This window comes from Corylus avellana, chromosome ca1, assembly GCF_901000735.1.
Source record: "Corylus avellana chromosome ca1, CavTom2PMs-1.0".
Classification (NCBI taxonomy): Eukaryota; Viridiplantae; Streptophyta; class Magnoliopsida; order Fagales; family Betulaceae; genus Corylus; species Corylus avellana.
The window spans coordinates 35,259,881-35,272,329 of NC_081541.1; the positions used below are offsets into that span (position 1 = coordinate 35,259,881).

The 12,449-nt window shown below is 38.2% G+C and overlaps 1 protein-coding gene and 1 non-coding gene across 3 annotated transcripts; one reads left to right on the top strand and one right to left on the bottom strand.

The window, feature by feature from the left end:
• Positions 1-1,003: 1,003 nt before the first annotated feature.
• LOC132162158 (probable CoA ligase CCL6) lies at positions 1,004-7,721 on the top strand. Of its 2 annotated transcripts, XM_059572423.1 has the most exons (19): positions 1,004-1,341; positions 1,865-1,928; positions 2,020-2,109; positions 2,230-2,286; positions 2,923-2,971; positions 3,180-3,256; positions 3,459-3,498; positions 3,589-3,683; positions 3,787-3,951; positions 4,755-4,865; positions 4,989-5,076; positions 5,170-5,236; positions 5,312-5,387; positions 5,465-5,582; positions 5,739-5,984; positions 6,149-6,288; positions 6,429-6,611; positions 6,694-6,813; positions 7,466-7,721. In XM_059572423.1, the coding sequence occupies exons 1-19, from the start codon at positions 1,193-1,195 to the stop codon at positions 7,511-7,513; spliced, it is 1,983 nt and encodes a 660-aa protein (XP_059428406.1). In that variant the 5' UTR covers positions 1,004-1,192; the 3' UTR covers positions 7,514-7,721. The 2 variants fall into 2 exon arrangements, with proteins under 2 accessions (XP_059428406.1, XP_059428414.1); XM_059572431.1 differs by lacking the exons at positions 1,004-1,341; positions 1,865-1,928; positions 2,923-2,971.
• TRNAI-AAU (transfer RNA isoleucine (anticodon AAU)) lies at positions 1,628-1,701 on the bottom strand. The gene has a single exon. It is a non-coding gene; the product is annotated as a tRNA-Ile (tRNA).
• Positions 7,722-12,449: the final 4,728 nt, after the last annotated feature.

Consider the following 12,449-nt stretch of genomic DNA (forward strand, 5'->3'; position numbering starts at 1 on the left):
TTCTCCAAGTAATGAAACAATTACCAAGACCCCATTAAAGGTATATTTACACCTTTTGGAGTCTTTCAATAAGACCATAATATAACATCTTCGAATATCCCACCACCCAAAAACTTATATATATATATATATATAACTCAATCATTTTAATCTTGATCTATGTCCTGGTGTCATGCAATTTGTTTGTTATTGATTTATTGTACGTTTATATTTTTTCTATTGGATAGGCTTGTTTTGTCGTGACCAACGCGTTTGCGTATCTTTTTCCAAAGCCTTTTCATTCTTTGGGTATGCTTCTCTATGTCTTTAACCCTAAAAAAGTATGTAAACAGCGTGAACATTGCTGGTTTCTATACTCTGAATTGTTGATCAGCCAAGTGGCTGCACTCTAGGGACCAGATTCATGCGCCTGCATTAACTCTACAATTTCATGGTCCCTTTTTCACAAAACCTTTCAAATCAAAAACTAATTAAAAACGTCTTTCAAAACATATTAACAAATAAATTTATTTATTTAAAAACTTGAAATAATACTGTTTAATAGATTACTATACAATTAGAATAATGCGATAATAAAAGTCATGCATAGATGAGATTATATAAGGACCCATTAAAGCCGACTTTTTGGTTCAACAATTATTGACCCAAATGTGTTTATTGGTTTATTAAGTACCATAAATATATAAGACAATTTATGCAGAGATTTTCTGGACCACTCAACTATGATTATGTCTTGATAATCTCTGTTAAGCTTACACGTTACCCTTTTTACCAACTCTCTTTGTAATCAAATAAAAATAATATAATTTTATTAAATTGGAAAAAAGAAAAAGAAAGAAAGCAACATGAGGGGCTCGTTCACCAAACTGTCATCTACCATTATAAATGCTATGCAAGGACTTCATGAGGCATACACATGAGGCATAAACAGCTTGTTTAAACAGAGAAAGAAGGAGAGAGAGAGAGAGAGAATCATAAACGCCGTTATAAAACAGCTGAGACAGATCTATCTATCTATCTATCCACAAGTAATCCAAGACCAAGAATTTAATGCTTTAGCTCAACCACTTCTGCCAACTCCCTCATTCATTCACTACTCTTATTCACTGCTTTTTAAAAATTGCAAGCCTTCCATATATATCTACTTATTACACATTTGTTGAAGCCCAGTTCCTGCGTTTAGATCACAACAATGTCAGGCGTCTACTCGGTGGAGGTTGAGGAATCAAGGCCGGCGACGGATCGAAGGCCGTCAGCAGGGGCTGTGTATAGAAGCATTTATGCCAAAGATGGTCTCCTCGACTTGCCGGCCGGATTAGAATCTCCCTGGCAGTTCTTCAGGTAATAATGATATCATAAATGTGTAAGAGGTAGCATAAGATAAATGTCCCCTTGAAGATCTCTTTCTTTTTCTTTCTTTCTTTTTTTCCTTAATTTTTGTAGTTTATAATAGAAGATCGATCGGACGTCTTACCAACTCTAAGGGCATGCAATGAGCGTCATGCATGGAGAATTACAGGAAAAAAGAGCCCAAAAAAATATTAAAAAAAATTATGCAGGTCTGGAACCAACTGAGCTATTAACAAATTTGTCCTATATATATATATATATATTAACAAAAAAAAAAAGGCCCATGCAGGTCTCGAACCTGCGACCTTCGCGTTATTAGCATGACGTTCTAACCAACTGAGATAATAGGCCTGTTGCGGTTTGGCCGTGTAGGAGACTATAGATAATCATATAATTTATCGACTATATATTAGCTCTTACGGTCTTGAAAAGCTTTTGCGCGCATACTGAACAGCGTGGTCTTCATCCATGGCTCTCTGCGATTTCTCCTCTGAAACTAAGTTTTTTGTGGCAGTGACTCCGCCGAGAGGAGCCCCAGCAACCCAATGCTGGGTCGACGTCAAATCACCGACTCCAAGGTGCAATATGATCGATGATGATGTCATTAACATTCTCAATTTACAGTACGGAAAGAAATGCTAACAAATATTTTACTCAATTAATTCGCAGGTGGGTCCCTACGTGTGGCTCACATACCAGGAGACTTACGATGCAGCCATCCGCATGGGCTCTGCCATGAGGAGCCGTGGTCTCAATCCTGTAATTAACTCCAATTTCTACTCTCCCTACATAACTTAACAAGACTTCTTTTTTTATTTTATTTCTTTTTTAGTGAAAATCCTTTTTTCTTGCAAGTAATAATGTGTTTCATGTTTGTAGGGTGATCGTTGTGGCATATATGGATCCAACTGTCCCGAATGGATAATCGCAATGGAGGTAAAAACCATGTTTTTTATATATATATTAATTATGATTACCTTCACACAAGTGTAGAATCTTAAAATATTAATTAAATTATTAAATTAATCATATCTTATTATCTTAAGCTTTTAAGAATGAGAGTTAATTTAACAATAGTATCAAATTAAAGATCTTGAATGTAAACCATGTCTCCGTAATTCATTTCTTATTTCACATTTTAAGCCTCCCTTATTAAGAAAAATTTGACCTTATATGTGAAAGAAAATATTAAAATATTAATTAAATGATTAAAATTTTAGTTTAGTTGGCTTTCGGAGTCATTTTCTTTTCTAAGTGACTATCCGTATAAATCCTAGTGTCTTTATGAGGATGACACAGTGCCAGGTCAAATTTTTTGTTTATGGTGGTAAATCAGTCAGGAGGCAGTGTTATTCTATGATTTCCACATACAATGATAATGCGGAGAGTTGTTAAGAGTGAGAAGATTTGAAATAATGTTTAATGAGTATAGTGCATGCAGCCATTTTTGCTTGTATTGCTTCCTAATTAACTCAACTTAACGTGATTTATTAGCTTCTTCAATCTTCATATAATAAAAGGGGAGCCGAAGATATATAGAATTTTTTGATATTTTTGTTTGATTTTCAACAGGCTTGCAACGGCCAGTCTATAACATATGTTCCACTATATGACACGCTTGGTATGTTCCAATATATGACACCCTTTTCTTTTCCAGTAAATCTCAGAGTGCTTAATTACTATCATCCTCACCACGAGTTTTCAGTTTTCTATTTCCTCTGCCCACCTCCATCCGATCCGGTGGTAATTGATTTACTAGAAGTATAGAACGTACGCCTGTTGAATTATCAAATGAATTGACTAACTTTGAGAGGTTTTGCTCATCACAGGTGCTAATGCAGTGGAGTTCATAATCAATCATGCTGAAGTCTCAATAGCTTTTGTTCAAGAGAATAAAATCCCTGCCGTAGGTTTTCATTTTCTATCAGTTTTGTTGTTATCCTAAATGTCAGCAGTTGGCACATGGTTCATACTGTTTTTTTCCTCTCTTTGTGTATATGGATGAAAATAATTTACAGGTGGCAACTTAGATTTCTCTGAATAATTACTCAGGCTTCTACAACTTTTGTTTTTTTTACTCACTCACGTGTGGTAACTCCTTGGTGCAGGTTCTGTCATGCCTCCCAAGGTGTTCTACCAATTTAAAAAGTAGGTCAAACTGCTATCTTCTGTCTGATAGTCCAAAAACAATATGAGATTTCTGGGGCCAGGAACTAATTATGTATATTATTTTCTCAGCTATTATCAGCTTTTCTAAAATTTCAAGTGCACAAAAGCAAGAAGCTGAAGAATTGGGAGTGTGTTGCTTTTCTTGGGAAGAGTTTTCTCAGTTGGTAGGATTTCAATCCACATTGTTTTTCTCTATATTCAATGCTTATTCTTGTCTAGATTAATTTTGATTGCTCCATCAGTTTGATGTTGTCCACCTAATTTCAGGGAAGTTTGAATTACAAATTGCCTCCAAAACAGAAGACTGACATCTGCACAATAATGTATACAAGTGGAACGACAGGAGAACCAAAAGGTGTTATTCTTACAAACGGGGCTATAATGGCACAAGTATTGGCGATCGACCACATACTTTTGCTTACAGATAAAGTGGTAAACAACCAAAACACACATTATGTTTTCTTGAGGCTAAATGATTCTGTACCTTTTCTGTTTTCTATATTTCTTTGAGTTTCAAACTTGCTGCATGTCAAAAGTTGCAGAAAATATATCATGCCCATTAATACATCCTGTGACTCTAATTTGGTGATATTATTTTGTGTCAATAATCATCACCAGATTCTTATCTCCATTAGATTGGGTCTGATTTAGAAAGCCTGGTCAATAGATGTTAATCTATGATTTGAACATAACTGCCCATGATGATTTTCTCTCCAAAAGCAAATAAAATTGCATAGAACACACATTTCAATGTAAGTTGTTCGATGATTTTTTTCCCCAAAAGCCTGGAATGATGTTGATCATATCAAGACAAATATAAAATGCCTGTTCAGAATGAACTTCAAAAGTAGGTTATGTTTGCAATCATGTGGGTGTAGTCCAATTTGCTGAATAACATCAGTGATGTCTCTGGTTCAGGCTATCTTTTGGTTTTCTTCTTGCCATTGTCAATACCTCGTCTAATGTTTTACAAGTATAGTGTATATTGAATGAAATTCTGTTCATGGTTTAATACTCTTGTGAATCTAAAAAGGGATATCCTACCAAATACCTAAGTTGTCAGTAATAGTTCCTCTCTTAGGGGGATCATCCTCTCTTTTCAAAGATGCGAGTTTAGTTTTCTCAAGATTCTTTTAATTAGATGGATGTAAACATTCTGGATGTGGTATCATTTCCTTCATGAAATTTAATGGAAGTTACTTTATGATATTGACATGGAATCTTCTCTATTACAGGCTACAGAAGAAGATTCATTCTTCTCATTCCTTCCCTTGGCCCATATATATGATCAGACAATGGAGAGCTATTTCATCTACAAGGGTTCCTCCATAGGATTTTGGCGAGGCGTAAGATTAAGATTCATTCTTGCAATGACTTCTTTCTTCATATTTTTATTTGACTGTATATATATATTTGATTCACAGATTTTGAACTTGTCCAATGTGGGTTTTCTTGATTTAAACTTGCAGGATATCAGATTTCTGATGGAGGACATCCAGGAACTGAAGCCAACTGCATTTTGTGGGGTTCCTAGAGTTTATGATCGTATATATGCTGGTATAATTATTTCTGTACTATATATTTAATAATATGATGATGTATATTTATTTTTGTCATTCTAAACATTGGCTTTATGTCTTTTACTTAAAGGCATAAATAGTAAAATATCATCTGGAGGTGCATTCCGGAAGACATTGTTCCAATATGCTTATAACTAGTACGTTTACCTATAAAAACTTTGTTCCTTCGCTTTGCTTCCCTACTGCCTGGCTAATAAAGAATATTCTGACAGCAAGTTGGGAAATCTGGAGAAGGGTCTCCCACAAGACAAAGCAGCACCTCTCATGGACAGGCTTATCTTTGATAAGGTCAGTCATTATATCCTTCCTCATTTTTTATGCTAAAAAATATGGTTTACATGATAATAATGTGTTAATCATTATAGATTAAACAAGGATTAGGGGGAAGAATCCGTATGTTGTTATCAGGTGCTGCACCTTTGTCTAGGCACGTGGAGGAGTTTTTGAGGGTTGTCACTTGCTCTACTTTATCTCAAGGATATGGTAAGTTGGACCAACTGTTTTGCTTATTAGTAGGTGTTTGGAAGATCGAGGCACCAATTATAATAATTATTTTCCAAAAAATTGTATGTTGTAATAATAATTTTCTATTGTTTTCTGGACATCTTTCTATCCACTTATACTACTTGTTCTTCACAGGTCTCACTGAAAGTATAGGTGGGTGTCTTACATCCATAGGTAATGTATATAGTATGGTGGGAACTGTTGGAGTCCCCATGACAACCATTGAAGTCAGGCTTGAGTCAGTGCCAGAAATGGGATATGATGCCCTTTCTAGCGTGCCACGTGGAGAGATTTGCCTGAGGGGAAATACCTTGTTCTCTGGCTACCACAAACGACAAGATCTAACTGAAGATGTCCTCGTTGATGGTTGGTTTCACACAGGTAAATCTTGGAAGTACTATGCAGTGACAGAACAGGGAGAATAACTACATGGGTTGTATTTGGAACTACCTATCAATAATTTGTTTACCTGCTGTAAGACATAAAAAACTTCATCTTCAGTTTGGATATGAATCTTAATGGGCATCATTTTGACAAAACTGCAGGTGACATTGGAGAATGGCAGCCCAATGGAGCAATGAAAATCATTGATAGAAAAAAGAATATATTTAAGCTTTCTCAAGGTGAATATGTTGCTGTAGAGAACATTGAAAGTACATACTTGCGATGCCCTCTTATAACATCGGTATGTTGCTGCTTGTGTCCACAAATGTTCTCTTTATGCCTAGCTAAGAATCGATTAGTCCTGTGAGTGAGTTGTTAACACTATTTTTTTTTCAATTTCTCTAATCTTGGAAGTGCAATTTTCTTTCTTCTGTGGCACAGATTTGGGTCTATGGGAACAGTTTTGAGTCATTTCTTGTAGCTGTGGTTGTCCCAGACCAAAAAGCAGTAGAGGATTGGGCAGTAAACCATAATGTGAGTGGTGATTTTAATTCATTGTGCGAAAACCTGAAGGCAAGGAAATACATTTTAGATGAGCTTAATAGCACTGGTCACAAACACCAAGTATGTATATCTGTCTCGATTGGCTGTTGCTAATTTCATGCAGAGATATGTCTTCTCATCTAACTTAAAGACATTCCTACAGCTTCGAGGTTTTGAGATTGTAAAAGCAGTGCATTTGGAACCAAATCCATTTGACATGGAGAGGGATCTGATAACCCCAACATTCAAATTGAAGAGACAACAATTGCTCAAGCACTACAAGGTATGCCTTGTGCACTCTCTTTCTATGAAAGGTCTACCTATCTGCCAAATTATTAGCTGTGACTTGCTTAGGACCCATGCTATGTCTTTCCCATCTTTACCTATCAAAAGTGGGAAAAATACCATTTTTTCAAATTAGTAAAAGCTTGCATAAATTGATCAAGTCATAGGTTGATTACTGTTTTGTGATTTTCTTTGGAAAACATGAAGGATTAAACAAAAAGATCCCATGGCATTTTACTATCACATGAAACTAAACTAGAATTTAAAAAGCACGGAGTCCAAAAAGCATGACGTGCATTATTTAGGATTGTATTTCAAGATAAGTAGCCAACCTCCGGGTTTGGTTTGGGTTCAATTCTAGTTAGAACTGGATCCGTTGGGTTGGGACATGTGTTCTTTGTGTCCTGTTATGGGACACAAGTCTCAATCGGGTTCAGTTTCAGTTGAAACCAGACCCAAGCCGAATCTGCCGACCTCTTTCTTTTCTGAAGTAATGCAACAAAAACCCTCTCATAAGATATAGTCTTTTGGCTTCACTTCTTGAAGAGGCCCTTATTATCCTTTGTATTCTTTCTATTGATCTACCATGAAAGTCAAGAGTGTTGGCCTATGTTGCATCAATATTATGTTTTTGCTAATGTCATCTGCAGGACACTGTTGATCAATTGTACAGTGAAGGCAAGGGAATAAGGGCGTGAGAGCAGGATTGGAAGCCACAAAGTACAAACTGTAATTTAGATACCAACTATTATAGTCTCCCATAAGTTTGGTTATTTTTCTTTATCTTGTCTAACAACTCTAGTGCGAGAAAAGCACCCATACATTTTACCCACAATGGCTGGGTATGCCGATCCTTGTCCATGTTTCTTTATAAATTATAAATAAAAAATTGTTTGAGATTTTCTATTTTGAGGAATCTTGATGCTACTGTCATTCTATGAAGTCATAAAACTGGGTTGCGAAAGTAGGACAACCTACGCTATGAGAATAACAAATGTTTCCCAAGCCCGGCACCAACGTGAACCTAGGATTTTTTTTTCCCTAGGTAGTCAAATTAGCTGGACCAAACAAGAAACTGCCTGCTTTTATGTAATCCAAATAATCAAAAGTGGGTCAAGCAGCCATGGTTGGTTGATGCAGCTCCAATGTAGTTTTTGACACATTGCTTAAGAAGAAATGTTAGCATATATTTTTGTCAAACAAATAGCGTAGATGAGGAGCAGTCATGATAATGGGAAAGAGGAACTAAAGGGCCATTTTGTTCTCTTGGTTTTAAGTTGTTCGAATTTAATTAGAAAGAAGTTGTGAGATCCATCTGTCTTAGGTAAATAGGTTCCTATCTCTTAAATTATCAACAAGAAGGACACTCATCTAGAACTAACTATGCTTCGTAGCCAGTATAATATCAATATTAGAAATTTATAGATTCATGTTCTTGGACTCTTCTATTTGATAGTTCCCGATTGAACAAGGAGTCGGAGAGGTCAAGGGTGACCAGACTGCCGCAAGGAAGTGTTACATAACTTCCCTAAAGAAGCGTTCATAGGCTACACCTTTGACAGTGAGTACTGTGGGAAGTAGAAAGGAAGGTGAACCGAAGGGTGAGCTTGCTGAGATGCTAGAAGATGTGTGATAGTAGTAAACGGCAAAGTGGTGAAGGTTGGTTCTCAGCTCTCCTCGAGTGTCCGAGAAGACCTCGTCACTTTTCTGAAAAAGAATTTGGAGGTATTTGCCTGGTAGTTCGAAGACATGCCTGGCATTAGCCCTAAAGAAATACTTCACTAGCTCAATGTGGATCCAAGTATGAAACCAGTGAAGCAAAAGAGAAGGAAATTCGCTCCTAAGTGAAATATGGCGATAGCTGAGGAAGTGGAAAAGCTACTCAGAGCTCAGTTTATTAAAGTACACTATCCCGATTGGTTAGCTAGTGTAGTATTGGTTAAAAAATCCAATGGGAAGTGGAGAATCTATGTAGACTTCACCGACCTCAACAAAGCTTGTCTGAAAGACAGCTTTCCTCTGCATAGCATTGATGCACTGGTCGATTCAACATCTGGGTACGGTTGCTCAGTTTTATGGATGCCTTTTCTGGTTACAACCAGATCTATATGCATCCGGAAGACAGAGAGAAGACTGCATTTATTACTGATCGGGGCCTGTACTGTTATAAGGTTATGCCCTTCGGTCTGAAGAATGTAAGGGCGACATACTAGAGACTGGTAAACAAGATGTTCTGAGAGCAGATCGGGCGGAACATGGAAGTGTACATGGATGACATGCTAGTCAAAAGCACGTTGCCACAGAACCATACAATTGACCTACATGAAGCGTTTGGAACGTTGAAAAAGTATGGGATGAAGCTGAATCCTACAAAGTGTGCATTCGGAGTGTCCTTTGGAAAGTTCTTTGGCTATATAGTGTCGAACCGAGGAATTGAAGCTAACCCAGAAAAGATCCAAGTAGTTTTGGATATGCAGTCTCCAAAGAATACGAAATAGCTCCAACAATTGACAGGTAAGATAGCAGCACTTAACCGATTCATTTCTCAGTCAACCGATAAGTGTCTGCCATTCTTTAAAATCCTAAGAAAGGCATTTGAGTGGTCTGAGAAGTGCAAAAAGGCTTTTGGGGAACTAAAGAAGTATTTAGTCAACCCACCTTTGCTAAGCGGAACAGTCCTAGGAGAAGTATTGTAGTTATACTTGGCTGTCTCTCCAATAGCAGTAAGTGCAGCCCTTGAACGAGAAGAAGAAGGGGTATAAAAACCTGTGTACTTTATTAGCCGAGCATTGAAAGGGGCCGAGGAGAGATACCCCTAGATGGAAAAGCTTGCCTTCACTCATACCATAGCGTCAAGGAAACTCCGGTCATATTTCCAAGCTCACATGATAAGGGTTCTCATTGAATACTCACTCAGAAAGGTGCTTCGCAAACTAGACTTATCCGAAAGATTGGCCAACTGGGCAATTGAAATTAGAGAGTTTGATATCGAATTCCTTCCTCGAAACTCCATCAAGGGTCAGGCATTGGCAGACTTTCTGGCAAAATTTACTAATTTGCCAGATGCAGAACAATGGCTGAGGGACGAAACTTGGGTGGTTTATGTGGATGGGTCATATACAAGAAGACATGGTGGAACTGGGGTAAAACTAATCACCCCAGAAGGAGAAGAGCTGCGCAGCTCCATAAGGTTAGAGTTTAGAACTACCAACAATGAGGCCGAGTATGCGGCCATAATAGCTGGACTTGGCCTAGCTCAAGAGATGGGAGCTGAATTCATTGAGCTACGAAGCGATTCTCAAGTAATTGTCGGGCACATCTAAGGGGAATTCGAAGCCAAGGGAGATAAAATGAGGCTGTTCAAAGGTACAAGATTTGCAGAATTCTTTCAAGAAGTTCTGCATCGTAAAAATCCCAAGGGAAGAAAACGAGGGAGCAGACCATCTTGCTCGGATCGCATCGATCGAGGAGTCTGTAGGAGAATCTGAAGAGATAATTCAAACTCTGTCCCGACCTACCATAGCCGAGGTAGTCTCGGTCTCAACAGAAGAGGCGGTACCAGATTGGCAAAAGGAAGTGGTGGAACATCTGGAGAAAGGGATTCTCCCAGCAGGAAAGAAGTCGGCTATCCAGCTAAGGAAAAAGGCTACTAGATTTACCATGGTAAATGGAACCTTATACAAACGAGGTTTTATGTTAACGCTTCTTAAGTGTGTTTCCAAGGAAGAAGGTAATTATATACTTTGTGAGATTCACGAAGGCATTTGTGGGGGTCATTTAGGTGCAAGAATGTTCGCACATAAGGGGGTTCGAGCAGGCTTCTATTGGCCTAACATGACCAGGGACTCAGTAGAGATGGTCAGAAATTGCGACAAATGCCACGTTTCGCCAACATTACCAAGCAACCCCTAGAGGAATTAAGCTTAGTTTCCTCACCATGGCCCTTCTCGCAATGGGGGGTACATAAAGTGGGACCACTACCTTGTGGAAAGGGGGGTGTTGGGTTTGTAGTGGTAGCTGTGGATTATTTCACAAAGTAGGTAGAAGTGGAGGCCCTAGTGAATATAACAGCTAAGAGCATAGAGAAATTTTTATGGAAGAATGTCGTTTGCCGATATGGCATTCCACACGCATTTGTCACGGACAATGGAAAGCAACTCGACTGCGATTCATTCAAAGTACCATGCCAAACTCCATATAAGAAATTACTTCTCGTCCCTTGGGCATCTCCAGGCACACGGGCAAGTTGAAATCACTAACAAGTCAATCTTCAAACTTTTGAAGAAGAAACTTGGTGATCGAAAAAGAGATTGGGCGGAAGATCTTATAGAGGTTCTATGGGCTTATCGGACTACAAGAAGAACTCCAACCGAGGAAACTTCCTATGCTTTAGCCTTTGGAACCGAGGCAATTATACCTGCCGAGTAGAAACTTTTCGGCCTGGCTTGGTATTTCAACAAGAAGGTCAAGCATCGAAGCTTCAAAGTCGAAGATTTGGTCTTACGAAAAGTTACCATCGCCACCAAAGATCCAACCGAGGGCAAGTTAGCTCCCAATTGGGAAGGACCTTACAAGGTGACCAATTGCTGAAGAGAGGGAGCATACTACCTCGAGGACTCCGAAGGAAAGACACTCCTTAGGCCATGGAACGCCGAGAATCTCAAAAAGTACTTTGTTTAAGTTGTAATTTTGTAAAGGAGATTTATTGTTATTCTGTTTGTTTCTTTTCTTTTATGTCTTGTTTCATCGAATAAAAAATCTCCTGATGTTGCGACACTCGAAGTATTTCAAGTCTCAACGTAACCCTCGAGCAGGTATTTCAAAAGAAGTTAGAGACTCCTCTTAACTTACTTCTTGGACAGGTTTCCGAAGGTAGTTAGAGGAAACAATCAAAGAAACTATAACTCACCTCTCAACTCACTTCTCGGACAGGTTTCCGAAGGTAGTTAGAGGAAACAGTCGAAGAGACTATAGCTCATCTCTCAACTCTCTTCTCGGACAGGTTTCCGAAGGTAGTTAAGTGAAACAGTCGAAGAGACTATAACTCACCTCTCAACTTACTTCTCGGATAGGTTTTCGAAGGTAGTTAGGGGAAATAGGTGAAGAGACTATAACTCACCTCTCAACTCACTTCTCGGACAGGTTTCCGAAGGCAGTTAGGGGAAACAATCGAAGAGACTATAACTCACCTTTCAACTCACTTTTTGGATAGGTTTCCGAAGGTAGTTAGGGCCAATAGTTGAAGAGACTATAACCCATCTCTCAACTTACTTCTCGGACAGATTTTCGTAGGTAGTTAGAGGAAATAGTCGATGAGACTATAACTCATCCTCTTAAACTAACCTCTCAGACAGTTTTCCAAAGGTAGGAGGAAAGACTACCTCATTCTCATAATTAACTCCTCGGACAGGTATTCTGAGGGAATCCTCTCAGCTAAACCCTCGGACAAATATACAGGGGGAGTTGAAACTTAATAATTGTTAAGAGGTGATTACTGTTTTTGAGTTATCTTCTAATTGCATGCAAAGATAAGATTGTATGAGTAATTATCTACTGCAAAGAAGTAAAAAAAGTGATGTCTTTCATTAATGTTTAAAATATATACAAATGATGAGAATACAATTAGACCCCTTT